The sequence below is a fragment of the Amaranthus tricolor genome, chromosome 2, assembly GCF_026212465.1.
Source record: "Amaranthus tricolor cultivar Red isolate AtriRed21 chromosome 2, ASM2621246v1, whole genome shotgun sequence".
In the NCBI taxonomy this organism is placed as follows: Eukaryota; Viridiplantae; Streptophyta; class Magnoliopsida; order Caryophyllales; family Amaranthaceae; genus Amaranthus; species Amaranthus tricolor.
In genome coordinates this window covers 71,672-90,000 of record NC_080048.1, presented here as the reverse complement: position 1 = coordinate 90,000, position 18,329 = coordinate 71,672, and the positions used below count along the sequence as shown (strand labels likewise).

At 34.3% G+C, this 18,329-nt stretch overlaps 1 protein-coding gene across 1 annotated transcript in view; it reads left to right on the top strand.

Moving 5' to 3' along the window:
* Positions 1-1,092, top strand: part of LOC130806578 (cellulose synthase-like protein G3) — a 3,876-nt gene extending 2,784 nt beyond the window's left edge. The window contains exons 7-8 of the mRNA XM_057671713.1: positions 1-83; positions 157-1,092. The exon at positions 1-83 is cut by the window's left edge and continues 265 nt beyond it. Coding sequence (XP_057527696.1) covers positions 1-83; positions 157-624 — 551 coding nt within the window. The 3' untranslated portion in view covers positions 625-1,092. The remainder of the gene's footprint in view (positions 84-156) is intronic.
* The last annotated feature ends 17,237 nt before the right edge of the window (positions 1,093-18,329 follow it).

Sequence of the window (18,329 nt, the reverse complement as noted above, 5' to 3'; positions counted from 1 at the left end):
CTGGGCTTTTCGGATTTCCATTTGTGATTTACGGTATTGTTGTTCCAATGTGCTCATTGAAGGGTATTCCGGTTTTTCCAAAGGTAAATGATTTGATCATCCTCCTCCTATGTTTCTTTTTTTAAATCCTGAAAGTGTTTGTACTCCACTTTGCAGATAAGTGACCCATGGATTGCGCCTTTTGTGGTAGTGTTTGTATCTTCTCTAGTTCAACATCTATATGAGGTTCTGTCAGGAGGTGATTCAGTTAGAACATGGTGGAATGAGGTTAGAATATGGTTTGTAAAAGGAGTAGGTGCATGCTTATTTGGATCAATTGAAGCAATAATGAAGAAAATGGGGAAACAAAAGACTACTTTCAGATTAACAAATAAAGTGGTGGAGAAGGAAAAGCTGGACAACTACGAGAAGGGGAAGTTCGATTTACAAGGGGCGGATATGTTCATGGTTCCTGTTGGCATTTTGGTCACACTTAATTTGTTGGGTTTTATTGGGTGTCTATACAGGGTAATAATCTACCACAATTATCAAGAATTGTTTGCCCAACTTTTCCTCTCCTTCTTTCTACTTGTACTTAGCCGCTCTATTATCGAGAGTATAGCAAAAAAGGTTCTTTTTTTTTAAATGAAAACCCAGAAAACAAAACAGAGGTACTTTAAATTGATACAATAAACTCCACTTTTTCTGAATTTTGAATCCTTCCATTTTGTTGATGTAATACCAGCTAGTTTTGTAGAATTATTTGCAGTCTAAATTACTCATCTTTTGTGTTCTTTTTGAGAAATAAATATACTCTATATTCTGCAACTTCTGCCAAACTTTCTATTGTGAATATAAGGAAACTCTTATACAAGCTCACTCTTTAGAGATCTTTAAAGGTCATAAGGGTTCTCAAGAAAGGGAGAAGGAGTAAGATCTCCCCTTCGTAAGCACTATACTCACTCTTTATGGTTTGGATTTAATACAAATTCAAGTCAAACTAAATTAAATTTTGTTTTAATTTTTTTTAGTTCAAATCCTAATTATATTTTTTATAATTCAATTTGAACTGTATCGATTTATTAAATGTCAATCTAAATTGAACCGATTAAACTAAATTTGACCGAATTGCACATAATTGACCGATTTACACCGAACTAACTTATTTGCACACCGGAACTACTAGTTTGCACTGAATTCTTTGAAATTTATAACAATATGATTGTGCTGCGCAATGACTCCAAAAAAATTCAATTAAAATCCTAATTGTTTCTCAATTTCCATAGACAACACCACAAGTTATAAATCAAGCTAAACAAAACTTTATATAAAACATTTCTCATATTTCAACTTCATCCACCTAGTTGTACAAATGGATAAATTTGTTAGTAACTACTTCAACACTTTCATGTTTCATTGATAATTGTTGCTTCACAAGAAAGGAACTACCACCGGATTAAATTTTCATAAGATATAAGATGAAATATCTTTTTAAAAAGAGATTGTAATATCTCAGATTTATCTTAAAACAGGATTAATAGACTACTCATATCAACAAGGTGCACCTTCCTTTCATGAGAGCCCATTTGCTAAGAACTCCAAAATTAAGCGTGCATGGTGGGAAGTAATAGATTGAGGTGGTTTAGACATGTGTAGAGAAAGATTTTCGACGCCCCTATGAGGAGGGTAGAAAGCATGATAGTAGAGGGAAAGAGGAGTCGAGGAAGACCCAGGAGAACTTAGGATGAGCAAATAAAAGTTGACTTGCATGCGTTAAACCTCTCTGAGGGCCTGATTAGGGATAGGGGTAGTTGGAAGCGCCATATCCATGTTTTAGACTACTGATGTCCTCTTAGATTACCTTTTGGTGTTTTTGCCCTTCTACTTCTCTCGTTTCTTTATTATTAGTTTTTTTTTCTTTTTTGTAGGTTGTTCTATTTATTTATTTATTTATAGGTTTTTAATTTTTCTTTCATGTGTAACTACGTCTCTTTATTTTCTCGAGCCGGGAAACTCCTTTGGTCGCGCTCTCCTTTATGGGTATGAGTTGCCGCCGTCCTTCCCTCCCCAGACCCTATCCATAGTTTTTTCTATGAGCGGGATACACTGGGTAGGATGATGATGATGACGGTGGGGAGTAATCTTAGAATGAGTGACCTCCTGTGAAGTTTTCTTAGGTGTGCACAAGTGAGGCCAAAGTGTGCTTGGAAAAGACTTGTGTTGGTCTGTGGGGCTAGTCTACAGTCACCATGAGTAGTCACCGACGTTCCGTTGGGTCGAGGTGTTACAAACATTTTTTTTCATAAAATTAACACTGATACTGATGTCGCCATGATTTTTGTCGCCAAAATGTATTCTTGCCGCCCAAGTTGTTAAAATCAGGATTCTATTTGGAATCGTTCAGATCTGTAGAATCAAATCGGTAGAATCGAATCATAAAATCGTAAGATTCTACAATAAACTTAAATTTGCTATCATAATTATTCACCTCGAAATTTTAAGTTTATTAATTGAAGTTTTATTCACTTTGTTTTTAAGAATGAAATAGAAAAATATTTAACAATTAATATAAATCTTCATACCAATGATGAAATTTAATTTTTAAAATTATGATGATGAATCGTTAAAATGTAAGAACAATTAATGATAGATGGTATATAAGAAAATTTTAAAAACTTAAGAATAAAATAACATATATATTATAAAAAATTTAAGTTAATCTTATACAAAGTTAATTTATTTGAAATTTGAATAATATATTGGGATTTTTGGGAAGGGTTTAGTATGGGAAAAAGATAAAATTAATTGTTTCAAATAAAAGAAATACATTCTTGGTTGTATCAGCTCCAAGTTGAACCATCTCCATTGTTTCATGTTCGTCTTCCATTACCTCATACACCATTGTAGAACTAGAACTCCAATACAATGGAGGTTTGAAGGGTTAAGGTTTGAATAATTGATTGAACGAGGGAGTATAAAAGACATTAAAACTGGAAATTGTAGTAGTAGATTGGAGAATAATTTCCCATAATATTGCCCCCAAAAAAATATATCCCACTTTAGGTATTATGAGAAAGTATTTCCCACAATACCGTCCACGTAGGATGAGTTAAATTTTTTTTTTTAATATAACCGCCACATGAAATGGCGGTTTTGTTTAGGAATCTGAATTAAACCGCTAGGTGAAATGGCGGTTTAGATGAATTTAAGTTTTTTTTTTTAAAAAAAAAAAATAATTTGAAGCAAACCGCCACTTGAAGTGGTGGTTTTATACCTGTACAAAACGCTAGTTTCTGTTCTTTTCACTTCATTTCATTTGCTTCGTTTTCAAGTGGCTGCCGGTTGTTCTTTAAAAACAAAAATTTCTTCAATCCTCATTTACTTCATATTCACAATTCCTCTCATTCAACTAAATTAATCAACTACATTCTCATCTTCTCCTTCTTTACTTGTTCATTTTCATCATCATTTAAAGTATTAATATAAACCCTAATTTATTTCAATTTGCAAATTGAATATTTTGTTCATTATTATTGTCATTTGAAGTTATAAATGCATTGATTGTTTGTTACATTCTCTTGATTTCATGATTTAAGCTTACGTTTTACACATTTGTAGTTGAATTTTATGATTTGGTTTGTATGCATATAAAGTATTGATGAAATGCTTAAATGAAAGTTTATTACTTTGTTGGGTTAGTTTAATGGTTTTAGTGTATATTCATGGTATTTTTAGCTTTATATTTGAATTGAAAGTTCTAATGAGTGTTCTAATACCTTAATATGAGAAATTCTTGTATTCACATTTACACTTCCCTTACTCATAATTAACAATAAAGTGTATGTGAAATCACATGAAAAACATGTTTGTGTTTGCAGAATATGGATCATTATCCCGTTATAGTGTATTGGGGTGGGGAAGTAAGTTATACTGGATCTGATGTTGTGTATAATGGAGGATTAAATACAGTGATGTTTATCCATCGTCAGAATACTAATTTTGAGGTGTTCTATAGCAAAATCTGTGATGTAATTGGTTGTGATCGCAACTCTTTTATGTTAAAAATGGAGATGAAATACCCAGTGACTGGGAAAAATGTGTTAGTCCTGATTAAGAATGATGAAAGCATAAGTGCTCTTGCTTATGCGGCATCACAAGCCCCTGGAACGGCAATGGAGGTTTATGTTGAATTGGTTGCAAATTTGGATAATGCGAGGGAAGTCATGACTAGCATGGAACTTCTAGAATCAGGTCCTAGTGAACGCCATGATACATTCACAGAATTGTTAAGTAACCCAAATTACGTTAATGAGCACTTGGATGAGCTTACCTCTCCAACTCATTCACGTGGTATTGGTGGTGGTGTAATGAACACCTTCTCCACGAGTTACTTGGGTAGGCGTAATGCGAACGAGGTTGATTCTTTAGATCAGGAGGATGAGCATATTGATTCTGATTCAAAGGAGGATGATGAAAGAAGAGAAGCTCTAGATGCAGCGATTAGAGATGGTGCTCCATCTCAAGACTAGCTTAGAATTGATGAGGTTGATCAAAGATTGATTGATGCATGGATGACCTGGAACGATGACAACTCCATGAATGAAAATAGAGACTTTAGGATAGGGCAAGAGTTTAGCTCCTCAGACCACCTTAAGAAGAATGTTAAAGCATGAGCGATTTCTAACAATAGAAATTTTCGTGTAATTGAGTCGGAGCCTTCAAAGTACGTTATCCAATGCACTAATGCGGAGGATATAGGTTGTGAATGGAGGATGCGAGCTGTTATGACCGCAACGGGATCATTTAAGATTGTGCGATATAAGGGTCATATTCAAGATTGCTCAGTACATTACAGTGACGACCATCCCCTCCTTACTTCTGAATTTGTTGCTGATCTTATTGTGGATATGATCAGAGTTGATCCAACGTTTAATGTGAAGTCAATTGTTAATTTTGTAAAAAATAAATACGGATTTGTTATAACATATAAGAGAGCTTGGTTGGCAAAAAATAAGGCTATAACAAAAGTATTTGGGGATTGGGATAAGTCCTTTGAGGAGCTTCCAAGGTACCTGCAGGCGTTAATGCAATCTAATCCAGGAACAGTGGTGCAATGGAAAGTCCAACCGACAATGGATCCTACCAGAGTGATGTTTAAGCAAATTTTTTGGGCTTTCGGACCATCTATTAAAGGTTTTCCCCACTGTCGTCAACCTTTTGTTTTTGTCATTCAACCTTTTGATCAAAGGGGTAAGTTTAATAGAATTGCTAATTGTAGATTTTATATACAAGGTTTTCTAAGATGAATTATATTTTATGTATGATGATATCCTATGACTTTGAAGAGGATTGAGTATATTTTTATGTAATTTTCTTTAACAATCCTTTAATAAACCTTAATTTTGTTAAAAGGATTAAGTTATGTTCTTGATTTATATTCTTTAACAAAGTTTAAATTTGTTATAAGAATTGAGTTTTGTTGATATTCAAATAAATTTCTTTTATGGTTTAAATTTCTCTAACTAAATTTCAATTTGTTAGTAGAAATTAAGTTGGTATGGATAAGTTATGTAGTCATCCAAGGGTTTAATAATCCTTTAGCAAAATTTAATTTGTTAGAAGGATTGTGTTATATTTATATATATATGTGTCTTGATTTTTTTTTAAAGGGTGATTTGGTTTTATAATTCTCTACAAAATTTAATTTGTTAAGAGAATTAAGTATATAATTTAGTTATCATAATTTATGAAATTTCAAGTCTCTTGAAGGATTTTGTGGATGTGTTCTTGCTAGAATTATTTTGGTCATGAGATTTAAAAGAAAAGGGGGTGATAATGTATATATAAAATAATAATAATGATGAATTTTAAAATATATATATATATATATATATATATATATATATATATATATATATATATATATATATATATATATATATATATATATATATATGTATTCGGGCAGCAGCTGATCTGCCTCGTTAAAGGTGCCGACCCGGAAACGTTAGATGTTTTCCGTTGTTTTGTGCACCGTTGCGTTAAAAACTCGTTAAACGCTTAAATTAATTAAAAATAGTAAATGGATGTTAGAAATTACGAAAATTGGTACCCAAGGTGATTGACGCGTTCCAAACGCAATGGCGAAGTTAGATTTTTCGTTTGAATTTTCTAATCTGTCCGAAATGGCCCTTAAAGTTTCTGGTCAGAATGTGAAATTTGGAACCTTTGGGAATTGGATGTAAACAATTAAAAATTATCTAGTCTTAATGATATTTTGGCATATGGAGTGGATTAAATGTGTAAACACGTCTTAATACGTGATCGTTTTGTGTGTGTGTTATTTAGGACCTCGATTCATAAGAGGGCGAAATTTCTGTCGTGCTTGAACTTTGTTGTTGCAGCACTTAAAGGTACACGCTTAGACCATACTGTTTATGTGGTTGTGCAAGTAGTGTTGTTTCATTTCTAATCGAGGCTTTTTAAATCACATAAGGATTAGACACCTCAAATAATTTGAAGAAAATTAATTGGAAATTGAGAATTTGTGTGATTGTCACCCAAAGGGGTTGGCGTTTGGTTATGTTACCCAAAGGGGTTAAAAGTTTGGTTTGGATTATTACAATTATTGTTCCCATTGCAGTTTTGGATTATTACGGTCACTATGGGGGTATGCATACTTTAGCCTTTGACGACCCGAACAGGACGGGCAACGTCTTAGGTCGGTGGTTGCCTTGGGATTAGCTCTCCCAAGTGTATTCCTCCAAAAATATTTGAATTTATACTTAAACGACTCGAACAGGACAGACAACGTTACAAGTTGGAATTATCTAATGAGAAATGGTTTATACTTGAACGACCCGAACAGGACGGGCAACGTTACAAGTTGGGTTTTATTAATAATAAATGTATTAGAGCCTATGCATGCTAGGATGAACATTTTGCTTGTATTCAACCTGATTGATAATTGTATGATGTCTTTGACGTGTATTGGTTTGTTTCTTTGGAACCTACTGTGTGTTGTCTTACGACGACTAGTAGGTTGATTGCAGGTGGGGCCTGGAGTGAGATCTCGGTTTAGAACTCGTAATTATCAAGACTATGTTTTTATCTTTTGAATTAGATTATGAGTAGAAATAAATTCTGTATTTAAGTACTAGGCAATTGTGTAGTTTTCTTTTCGCTTCCGCTATTTTTTTTCAATTAGTTGGTTTAGATGCCTTTTAGGCTCTCGAGTTTTATGTAACAGACTTCCGCTGACTTGTTGTTTTATTTCTTTTCGCTTGAGTCAGTTATATTCCTTTATCGATGGAACGCTGACGATCCAAATCCAAGTAGAGATGGTTCTTCAGTGTCCGCTATGTGAACCGGGATCATGTTTTCATATGATTGCCCGGGTCACTTGAACCGGGCCGTTACACATGTTCACCTGCGATCCTTGGAACGGTCCTACAGTTGTTCCAGATCCCTCAACGAAGCGTGGAAAGGGTCGTCCGCGATCAACTCGTATACGGAACGAAATGGATGCACCCTTGACGCGTCCTCGTAACACGTGTAGCTTTTGTGGATTTAGTGGTCATAATAAGAAAACATGCCCTCGAAGGTCAACAAAGTATGTTTTTTTTAATATTTTGTAATATCATGTTGATTCACGTAATATTTATATGATTTTTATAACACTTATGTATGTAACAGCGATCATGGCGATGCCAGACCCAGTTGATCCATCAGTGCTTACACTTATGATTTTTATATGCCAGGCCCAGTTGATCCATCAGTGCTTACGTAATATTTATATGATTTTAGTAACACTTTTGTATGTAACAGCGATCATGGCGATGCCAGGCCCAGTTGATCCATCAGTGCTTACACTTCAGGCAACACACAGGAGCATAGACTGCCCAATTGGTTACTCATCCACCGGTGCGCAAAACAAAAGGGGCCGGGGGTTGTAGTGTAACAAACTTTGTATATTCTTACATGATTTGAACTTCTTGTATGACTTTCCATAATTGTAATATATCTTCGCATTATTTTCATAATTAATTTTTTCAAATCAAGCTGGTTCGTAATTGATTATTTAAGGGAAATGAAAAAAAAAAATCCAAGACAAGCAACCCGCCACATGAAGTGGCGGTTTACCAGGGACCAAACCGCCACATGACATGGCGGTTTGCCTTGACCAAACCGCCACTTCATGTGGCGGTTTAGTGTTTAAGGCAAACCGCCATCTCAAGTGGCGGTTTTGTCTGAAAAAAAAAAGATAAATTTCCACGTGGACGGTATTGTGGGAAATACTTTCCCACATAATGCAAAGTGAGAATTATTTTTTTTTTAGCAATATTATGGGAAAAGATTCTAGAGGTAAGAGAGAGTACGACGAAAGGTTTTTATAGAAATGAGAGGGAGTTGAGGTTAGGATTGAGTTATTTAGAAGGGGAAATACTTTAAAATTTGAATTTTAGTTTTAATTCCGCTCATAAGATTGGTGACAAACTTATCTACAAAAACTGTTTGTCGCCAATTTTGGCGACAAATTTGACGATAAAAATGCTTTATTGCTAGTCGGAGACAAAACACTTTTGTTGCTAATTTTCGTTTCCCATAAATCAGTTTTGTCCCATAAATCAGTTTTGTTTTCAAATTGAATTTCTTTTGTAGTAGGATTACTCACACCAAACAAAGATCAAAATATGTCATTCATCATATATTGCATTGGTAGAACAAAATTAAAAATAAAGATGAAATATAACATGTATCTTTATTTCATTTAGCAGAAAATTAATTATTAATTCTACTGGCTTCTCATTTCTCAAACTCTTTGAATTAATCTTGCACTTCAATAAAAATATAAATTGAGTTGCTTTATGGTAAATGTCGCTTATGAAACCTATGAATATTAGTTTTCATTGTTTTACAAATCCTGATCAGTTCTTTGAAGTCTGTCTTTATTTTGGTTCTCTTATCGTTATTGGTACAATTTAAATGAAATCTAAAAGATTTTGTTTAGGAAATTACATGGTAGTAGAGTATTTTTGGTTGTGATTTTGTTGTTTCTTTTGTATTAATAAAAAAATTTAAAGAGATTACAAGCACATAAATAAAATTATAAGTCTTAACAATTTACTACAAAATACTAGGAATTGAAAATTACAATAAAATAAATAACTTGAATGAAATAATCGTAACGTGAAGATCTTTTAGACAATATCGTTTTCAAAAACTTCATACCAAACCGAGACACTATCTAATTTTCTGAAAAACGCTATTTCGCATACTTGATGCTTAGGCTTAAAAATTTAGAATACACTTTTGAAATACAATAGTTTACATTTAAATATATGCAATATATATGAACGGTGTGAAGAATAAGTAGATTAATCTAAGATATAAAGTGAATAGAATTTGCAAAATTCTTTCACTTTTAATTTATAAAGAATAAAAATGGGAAGCAAATTGTGTACCAAAATACCTTGCATTTGATCTCTATATATAGGTTGGATCACAACCCCATTATCCCCACTGTCCCAAGTCACTTAGTGGCATGCTGGTGGGGTTAATTAGGCTTAACTTTCTTTTTAATAAGAAAGCCCAACAAAAATGCGGCGGAAATTCAAATCCCAGAATCGGTTTGATGGAACTCGCGAGAGGGGACACAATTCGCGAGTCGCGAAGTGCACCCGCCACAAAACAATGACATTCTGATCCCAATTCGCGAGCCGCGAAGTCGCGTGCTGCACACTCTCTTGCGAGTCGTGAGAGTCTTTTTCGATTTTTTTTTTCCTTTCTTTATGAATATGAGTTTTTAACTTTTTGTTTTTACTAATTCTATAGTAATTTTAACCCACTATTTTCATAGTATTTTACCACATGTTTTTAGTATACTTAGTAATTTAGTATAGAAGTTGAAGAATTTGATTATGAAATCTCTTGTTATTATTACTAGAGAAGATAATGTATATGTATACAATTACAAGGAGGGTTTGTTATATAATCTTAAAACAAACCAAATCAAGAAAATAAGAATTAGTTATTTAATTGGTTTTACATCCCCCCTCAAAAATGGGCTTGTGAGGAAGAAGACCAATTTTTCTAACAAACTTCTGAAATAATACCCGAGGAAGTGGTTTAGTTAACAAGTCAACCACTTGATCATGGGTGGAGATAAAAGAAACTCGTAGAGAACCAACTTGCACATTTTCTCGAACAAAATGATAATCTAGACCCAGATGCTTCATCTTAGAATGGAAGACAGGGTTAGCACTAACATATGTAGCACCCAAATTATCACAATATATAACTGGTTTAGAGGAAAGTTATACGCCGATTTCAATAAACAAATTTTTTAACCAAAGAAGTTCAGCGGTGGTGGAAGCGACCGCGCGATATTTGGCCTCCGTAGACGAGCGTGCACGAGTGCGTTGTTTGCGAGAGGACCATGAAATAGGATTAGAGCCAAGGTACACAATATAAGTTGAGGTAGAGATATAGTCATCTTTGTCTCGAGCCCAATTCGCATCCGAAAAAGCATGAAGAGAAAGAGGAGTATTATTGCAAAGAATCAAGCCATAGTCAATGGTGCCCACAAGATACCGAAGAAGCCGTTTCAAAGCATTCCAATGATCAGCAATATAAGATATACTGGGCTAATTTGTTCATAGCAAAAGCCACATCTGGACGTGTAATGCTAAGATATTGTAGATTTCCGATGAGAGCATGGTACTCAGTGGGATTAGAGTACGGAGAACCGGCTTTGGTCAGAAGAGGATCAACTGCAAGAGGTGTGACAGCTGGCTTGGCATGAACCATTTTGCTTTTAACAAGAAGATCAAGAATGAACTGCCGTTGATTGAGAACAAGGCCTTGAGAACTGTGTTGAACATCAACGCCAAGGAAGTAAGATAGAAGACCAAGATCTTTTAATGAAAATCGAGCAGATAGCCTGGTGATAAACTTTTCAAGAACAGAATCATCATTAGCCGTAACAACAATGTCATCAACATAAACCAAGACATAAATGCATAAATTATGAAGAAGATAAATGAAAAGAGAATAATCACAAATGGAATTCTTGAATCCCAAAGAGAAGAGAAAAGAACTCAATTGTTTGAACCATGCCCGGGGAGCCTATTTAAGCCCATAAAGCGCCTTTTTTAATTTGCACACATAATGAAGGTTAGTAGCATCAATATATCCAGGAGGCTGAGTAGCATAAACATTATCATCCAAACAGCCTTGAAGAAAAGCATTATTGATATCTAGTTGTCTTAATTTCCATCCTTTAACAGTAGCAAGAGTTAATACAACACGAATGGTCGTAGGCTTTATAATAGGACTATAGGTCTCACGAAAATTAATCCCTTCTCGTTGATTAAAACCATGAGCAACAAGACAGGCCTTATGTTAAACAATATGACCCTTAGAATCACGTTTTAGGCGAAACACCCACTTCGTACTAATAACATTCTCAGCATAACATGGTGGAACTAAATCCCAAGTATTATTTTTAAGCAAAGCATTAAACTCAAAATCCATAGAATAACGCCACTTAGGGTCTTTTAGGGCTTGAGTCACAGTCTTGGGTTCAGTCTCTAGAGAAGTTAATTGAGCCATAAGATTCAATTTATTTACAGGTTTGCGAATGTTATCTTTTAGGTGAGTGATCATTTGGTGTGATGGTCGTGGTAAAGAAGAGGATAAAGGTGATGAAGTGGAATTGTGAGACAAATTAGAAGGAGGTGAAGAAGAGGTGACAGGTAAACTTGAAGAGGAATCAGAAAGCTGAGTAGGGAGATTAGTGGAGGGAGGTGAAGACGAGAGAATCATAATATCCATAGGACACCATATATCAACCGAGGGAAGAGAAGAAAAAGTGTGTGCTTGAGTACTAAAAGGAAAAATATTCTCAATGAACCGAATATGTCGTGAAAATATATATTTTATTCATTTTAGGACCTAGAAAATAGTACGCACTTTGTGATGAAGAATAGCCAACAAAAACACAAGCAATCGACTTTGCGTCTAATTTCTGACTAGTGTATGGCCTAAGCCAAGGAAAACATAAACAACCAAAGGACTTGAGTTTGGTGTAATTTAGGCTGTGTAGAGAGCAACTTAGAGAACGGGGATATATTATTCAAGACAGGAGTAGGCATGTGATTGATGAGATAAACAGCCGTAGAAAAAGCAAGAGACCAATAGAGGATAGGCATGGAAGCATGGTGTAGAAGAGAGAGACTAGTCTCAACAATGTGACGATGACGTCTCTCGGAACATCCATTATGTTATGGTGTGTGAGGAGGAGTAGTGAGCCAAGTAATGTCGTCTAAAGCAAGAGTGTCTTTTAAGGCTAGATACTCAGTACCATTATCAGAATACAAATGATGTATGGATAAACCAAAATGTTTCTCAACTAAAGCCTTGAAAGGAATAAAAACAGCCTTGGTGTCACATTTTCGGCGTAGATGATAAAACCAAATGTACTTAGTAAAGTGATCAACAAATATTATATAGTATTTATGTCCATCAAACGACAAAACAGGAGAAGACCATAAGTCTGTGTATATATATTCCAGAGGTGCAGTTGATAAAATAGTAGAAGTCGCAAAAGGCAATTTATGCATTTTATTCACATTACACGAAATACATGTACATGCTTGATCCTTAGAAATAGAAATGTCAATACTAGAGCACAATTGTTTTAAACCGAAAATGAAGGATGTCCAAATCTATGATGCAAAACATGAAATGGAAGATGAGCATGAGTGGTATAAGCAACTGGAGATGATGATAAAACTTCATAAATTCCTTGTTTAATTGGACCTCGAAGTAGAATCTTCCCCGAGAGTATATCCTTCACACAAAAATAAGTACATGAGAATTGAACAACACCATTATTATCTTTACAAAATTGAGAAATAGAAATTATATTATGAGAAATAGAAGGAACATGTAAAACATTTTGTAACGAAAGAGATTTAGATGCAACATTGAGTTTAGTAAAACCTGTATGAGCAATACTAATACTCTTACCATCACCCACAATTAACTTTTCGGTGCCATCATAGGGAGTGTGTAAAGAAAGATTAGCAAGATCATTGGTGACATGATAAGATGCGCCGCTATCAAGTAACCACGTATTAGAATCATGAGTAGGAGCAAGAGGACTCATCTTGGTAGCAAGAACCTGCGGTGAGTTGGAAAAACGCCGATTTTCGGGTTTTGTAATAGTTGAAGGAGAATGAGCGGAAGGAAATCGTTGAGTAAAAGAAGCACATGAGACAACACATGTCCACGTTCCGCACACCATTGACATTTGCCCAAGAACGGTTTGGATGGACCCGAATTTGAGGATGAGCGATACGGGACAGCAGCTGGAAAAGAGGAAAACCGAGGCTGCTGTTTTGGTGTAGGCCGAAACTGCCTGGGCCGTGTCTGGGACGTATGTGGGCCCAAAACAGAGGCATGTACAGAGTTGGGCTGCGGCTGGAAATTAGAGACGGATGGATAACGTTGAGGAGAACTTTGGGTAGAATGTTAGCCCACTTTTATGGTGAAGGCAGTGGCTGGAATTGGAGGAAGGCATGAAGATTCGGGTTTTTGAAGTGTAAATTCTTTATTGATTAATTTTTCATGTAATTCTTCAAAACTAATGGGAGAATCACGACTATTGATTTGCTCAATAAGCAAATCATATGAAGAATCTAACCCATCAAGAATCCGATCAATAAGATCTTCATGATCAAGAAGCTTACCATGGAGGCTAAGTCATTGGCAATAGATTTGATCGAGTGCATATACTCAGTTATGGACAAAGAACCTTTTGTGAGATGGCTTTGAGTTGTCTTTCTTTTGTTTAATATGGCCCCGACTAATCTTGTTAAATGTGTTCGTCAATTTATCCCATAATTTTTTGGATGTTGTAGAATGGGAAGTAAGAGAAATAAGATTCGGGGAGAGAGTACCAACAAGAGCACCGAAAATTAATTGATCTTGACGAAACCAAGAGGAGAACGCGGAATTGTCTTGTCGACATTATTGACGGAAATCATAGCAGTGGGTTGAGAACAAGAACCATCGATGTATCCCATGAGATCATGCCCATTAAGAATGGCTTTGATTTGAAGATTCTAATCTAGATAATTTTTGGAATGTAATTTGATGACATTGGAAGTAGAGAGAGTCACATATGGTTGATTGGGATCATGACGATTGGGAAGAGTATTTGGAGAGGATGAAGTGGCAGCCATGGAGACCGAAAAGGGCGCAGGAATTTGATTGGAAAGAGGATCAAAATCTGATACCATATAGAAGTTGAAGAATTTGATTATGAAATCTCTTGTTATTATTACTAGAGAAGATAATGTATATATATACAATTACAATGAGGGTTTTTATATAATCTTATAACAAACCAAATCAAGAAAACAAAAATTAATTATTTGATTGGTTTTACATTTAGTATACTTATAACTTATTTCTTTATACTCTAAATTATCCAACAAATTCAACATATAACATTATATATTAAAAGTTACTTGGGATTATAAATTATTAGATATCATTTGTGGTTGGTGTTCCACATATGACATATCTTATTGATATGTTAAGAGTTACTTGGAATTATTTCCGAGAAATCAATTATAAGATCCCTAAAATGAACTAAGCTAAGGCCAAAGGTGATAAAATGTAACTGTTCTCAATTTGACTTATTTTTTATTTTAGTTACTTATTGATTTTGAGTTTTTGACCTATTTTTATTTTAAGGCATGACCTATTATTTTTATTTGTAATTTACTGTACTCAAATCTTTAATCAATGTACGGAGAGATGTTCATTTGGATCATCTTGTTGATTTAAGTTCGATTTCAAATCGAATTGGTTCAAAATTAAATCTTGTTTATTATTTTTTTCCAAATTTTATATTTATTTTAGAATCAAATCAAAATTGAATTCAATTTCAATGTCAGATAAATACCTGATCTGTTTTAAACAAATGGAGCAAAAGACGGAGACGAGGAGTACGATCTTTTGTTGGGGTATGGTCTATGGAGTATAATTACACAATCCTTAAATATTCCCACCCCTTTAATTTTATCACTACCCCTATTTTAATGAATTTACGATTTTTCCCCTGGAATTAAAATTTCTTATATATACTCCAACCTCACTAAATAACACCCTTATCACTCTTAAAAAACTAAATTACGACCTAAAATTTGTGGAGCAAAAAGCTAAGGAATTCAAACCGCAAACTAATAATCGAGGTAATTTTCATACGAATTTAATTAAATTTAATTTGAAAAAAAAAACCTAAAGTGAGTCACGTGCGACTCGGCCGCGGCTCAGTCGCACAGACTCACTCAATTTTTTTTTGTTTTTTTTAAATACTATATTTAATATTATTATTATTATTATTATTATTATTATTATTATTATTATTATTATTATTATTATTATTGTTATTATTATTAATGTTATTTTTATTATTATTATTTATTATTATTATTATTATTATTATTATTGTTATTATTATTGTTTTTATTGTTATTATTATTATTATTATTATTATTATTATTATTATTATTGTAACACCCCGGCCCAACGGACCACCGGTGACTACTCATGAAGACTGTAGACTAGCCCCACAAACCAACAAAAGTCTTTCCAGCGCACTTTGGCCTCACTCGTGCGCGCCCGGGAAAAATTCCCAAGAGGTCACCCATCCTAAGATTGCTCCACACCAAGCACGCTTAATTGTGAAGTTCTTAACAAATGAGCTCCCATGAAAAGAAGATGCACCTTGTTGATATGAGTAGTCTATCAATCCCTTTTCAAGCTAAATCTGGGGTATTACAATTATCATTATTATTATTACTATTATTATTATTATTATTATTATTATTATTATTATTATTATTATTATTATTATTATTATTATTATTATTATTATTGTTATTATTATTATTATTATTATTATTATTATTATTGTTATTATTATTATTATTATTATTATTATTATTATTATTATTATTTAGTAAGGTCAATCCTACGGTTATTGCCTTAATCCCAAAGAAAAATAGGTGTACATTTGATTAAATCAAAGTCACGGTTTCCTTAATATTAGCTACCGTTTCCTTTTACTAACTATAGGCAAGTCGGTTATTGTTCCCCTTTTTACTAAAAATATGCATACTGGTTACACAGTTCCCTTTTTCCTATTTTCAGCTGCTGTACCTTTTACTAATCTTAGGCACGGTTACACTTAGCTAATAATAGGAACGGTTACCTATTTACTAATATTAGGGACGATTATTCAAATAATAACTAAGGATCCCTTAAAATCAGCTGCTGTACCCTTTTCCTATATTTAGTCAATTTGGTTATTCACTAAATATAGACCCTAAAATAAAGGCTTATAAAAAGAGTTTTAGAAAACCATACGTCGAGTATTTTTAGAAAATATTTTTCCAATTAACTTTATTAATTAATTAATGCAACAAATTAATTTTAATTAATACATCAACTAAAAATAGAAAATATAATTATAATCAGAATTTTAGCGGACGTATTATTCTGACTTCAATCTGGGAACAGTATACAATCTCCAAATTCCAGTAGTGTTAGATCATCAAACTTGGGAACAGTAGACCTCCTGTCTACATTTGACTTCCTAAGCGATATACCTCTTCTAACTTCTTTGGATTCCTTTGACGAGTACATGTACATAGACCAAGTCATAGGTACCATCAATGATCTTAATCACGACCGGATATTGACCTGCAAACAATCTTTAAAAATACATTCGTTTATATAAAGTGTAGTCATCATCAAAACCTAAGAGGTCCAACACGTGTCATCATCAAAACCTAAGAGGTCCAACACGAGTACTTTTCGGCCTTTCGTCCCCATCCTCGTCAAGCAGATGTGCCTAATAAGACTAGGGCGGAGATGTGGCCCACGCCCAAGCCAGGGCATGAGCTTAGCAGGCTAAGGGATTACAGGATTATATTGGACTCCCTGACGGAAATTCAGGTATTGGACATCACCTCACACTTTGTTATACATTTTATTTTTGATTTAGATTATTTTTTTATGTTAATTTCTCTTGTATACAGGTGGAATGGACTCCGTACATGACTTCTCCAAGGGCATTGCTAAATGAGCACCCACGCACCGCCTACATCAGGGGTATCACTTGCTTTGATATCGTCGAGGTGTATTTGCCGGAGAGGACAGTGCGACAGCTGGGCTTTGTGCAGGCTATCCCCCCCGCTCCTATGAGACCAACCCACGCTCTACGACCAGCATAGGGCACATATTCCGTGACCTTCGCTTCTTCGCCTATTTACACGGAGACATGGAGTAGGTTCCCCTATTGTGCCCGCGTTGGTGATCAGGCACTTCGTCGGGCATCTATTTCATCAGAGGCTGATCCTAGTTACGTTGACTGGTTCAGAGTGTCCTGCCACCCATATCTTTTCCCTGGCGAAGGACCGAGTGCCGGATTTGGTCCAGCTGATAGCCGAGTGGAATACGTTAGTTTTTTCAATTTATTTGTTTTCTTTTATACCTTTGTATTATGTAATTGTTGTTTATTATCTTGTTGACACCTCCTTTTTTTATTACAGTTTGCAAATGAATGGCCAAGTAGAGTCGCTCCATTGCTGAGGTTGCCTCCTGTCGCGGATATGAGCCCCTAGGAAAGACAGGCTGTTGATCTATACATTGATGATTTAGAGATTTATTTGCCGAATGACAAGCTTTTAAGGGGCAAGGCCCTTCACAGACAATTTGTTTTTGTAATTTAAAACTAATTGGTAGTGAACTGTGTTATTTTTAAATTTCTATACTTATTGCTTTTATTAATTTACATCAATGCTTTTTACATTTTTGATTTACATATTCAATTCTATACATATTGAATTCTATCTATGTATTGAATCTCATCTACATATATAGTTAAAATAAATATTGATGTACACAATAGTAACACTATGGACTATCTACATATTAAGTTCTATCTACATATATAGTTAAACTAAATATTGATGTACACAATAGTAACACTATGGACTATCTAAATGGATAGCATCTTCAGCGGTGTTATTACCTTGTGGTGGTCTTGGCCTGCTTAGTCTATTCCAAAGCAAAATCCTGCTACGAAAGTGTGTTTCTAAATGTCTAGAAGAATTGTCAACTGCTTCTCTCCATGATCGCTGAACATAATGGCAGTGGAGATAAATCATTGTTCATTAATAGTTGAACATAATGATTCCTATTCACCCAGCATATATGTATAACTTTATTTATACTATGCACACCCGCTGCTTTCCTTAACGGAAGAATTA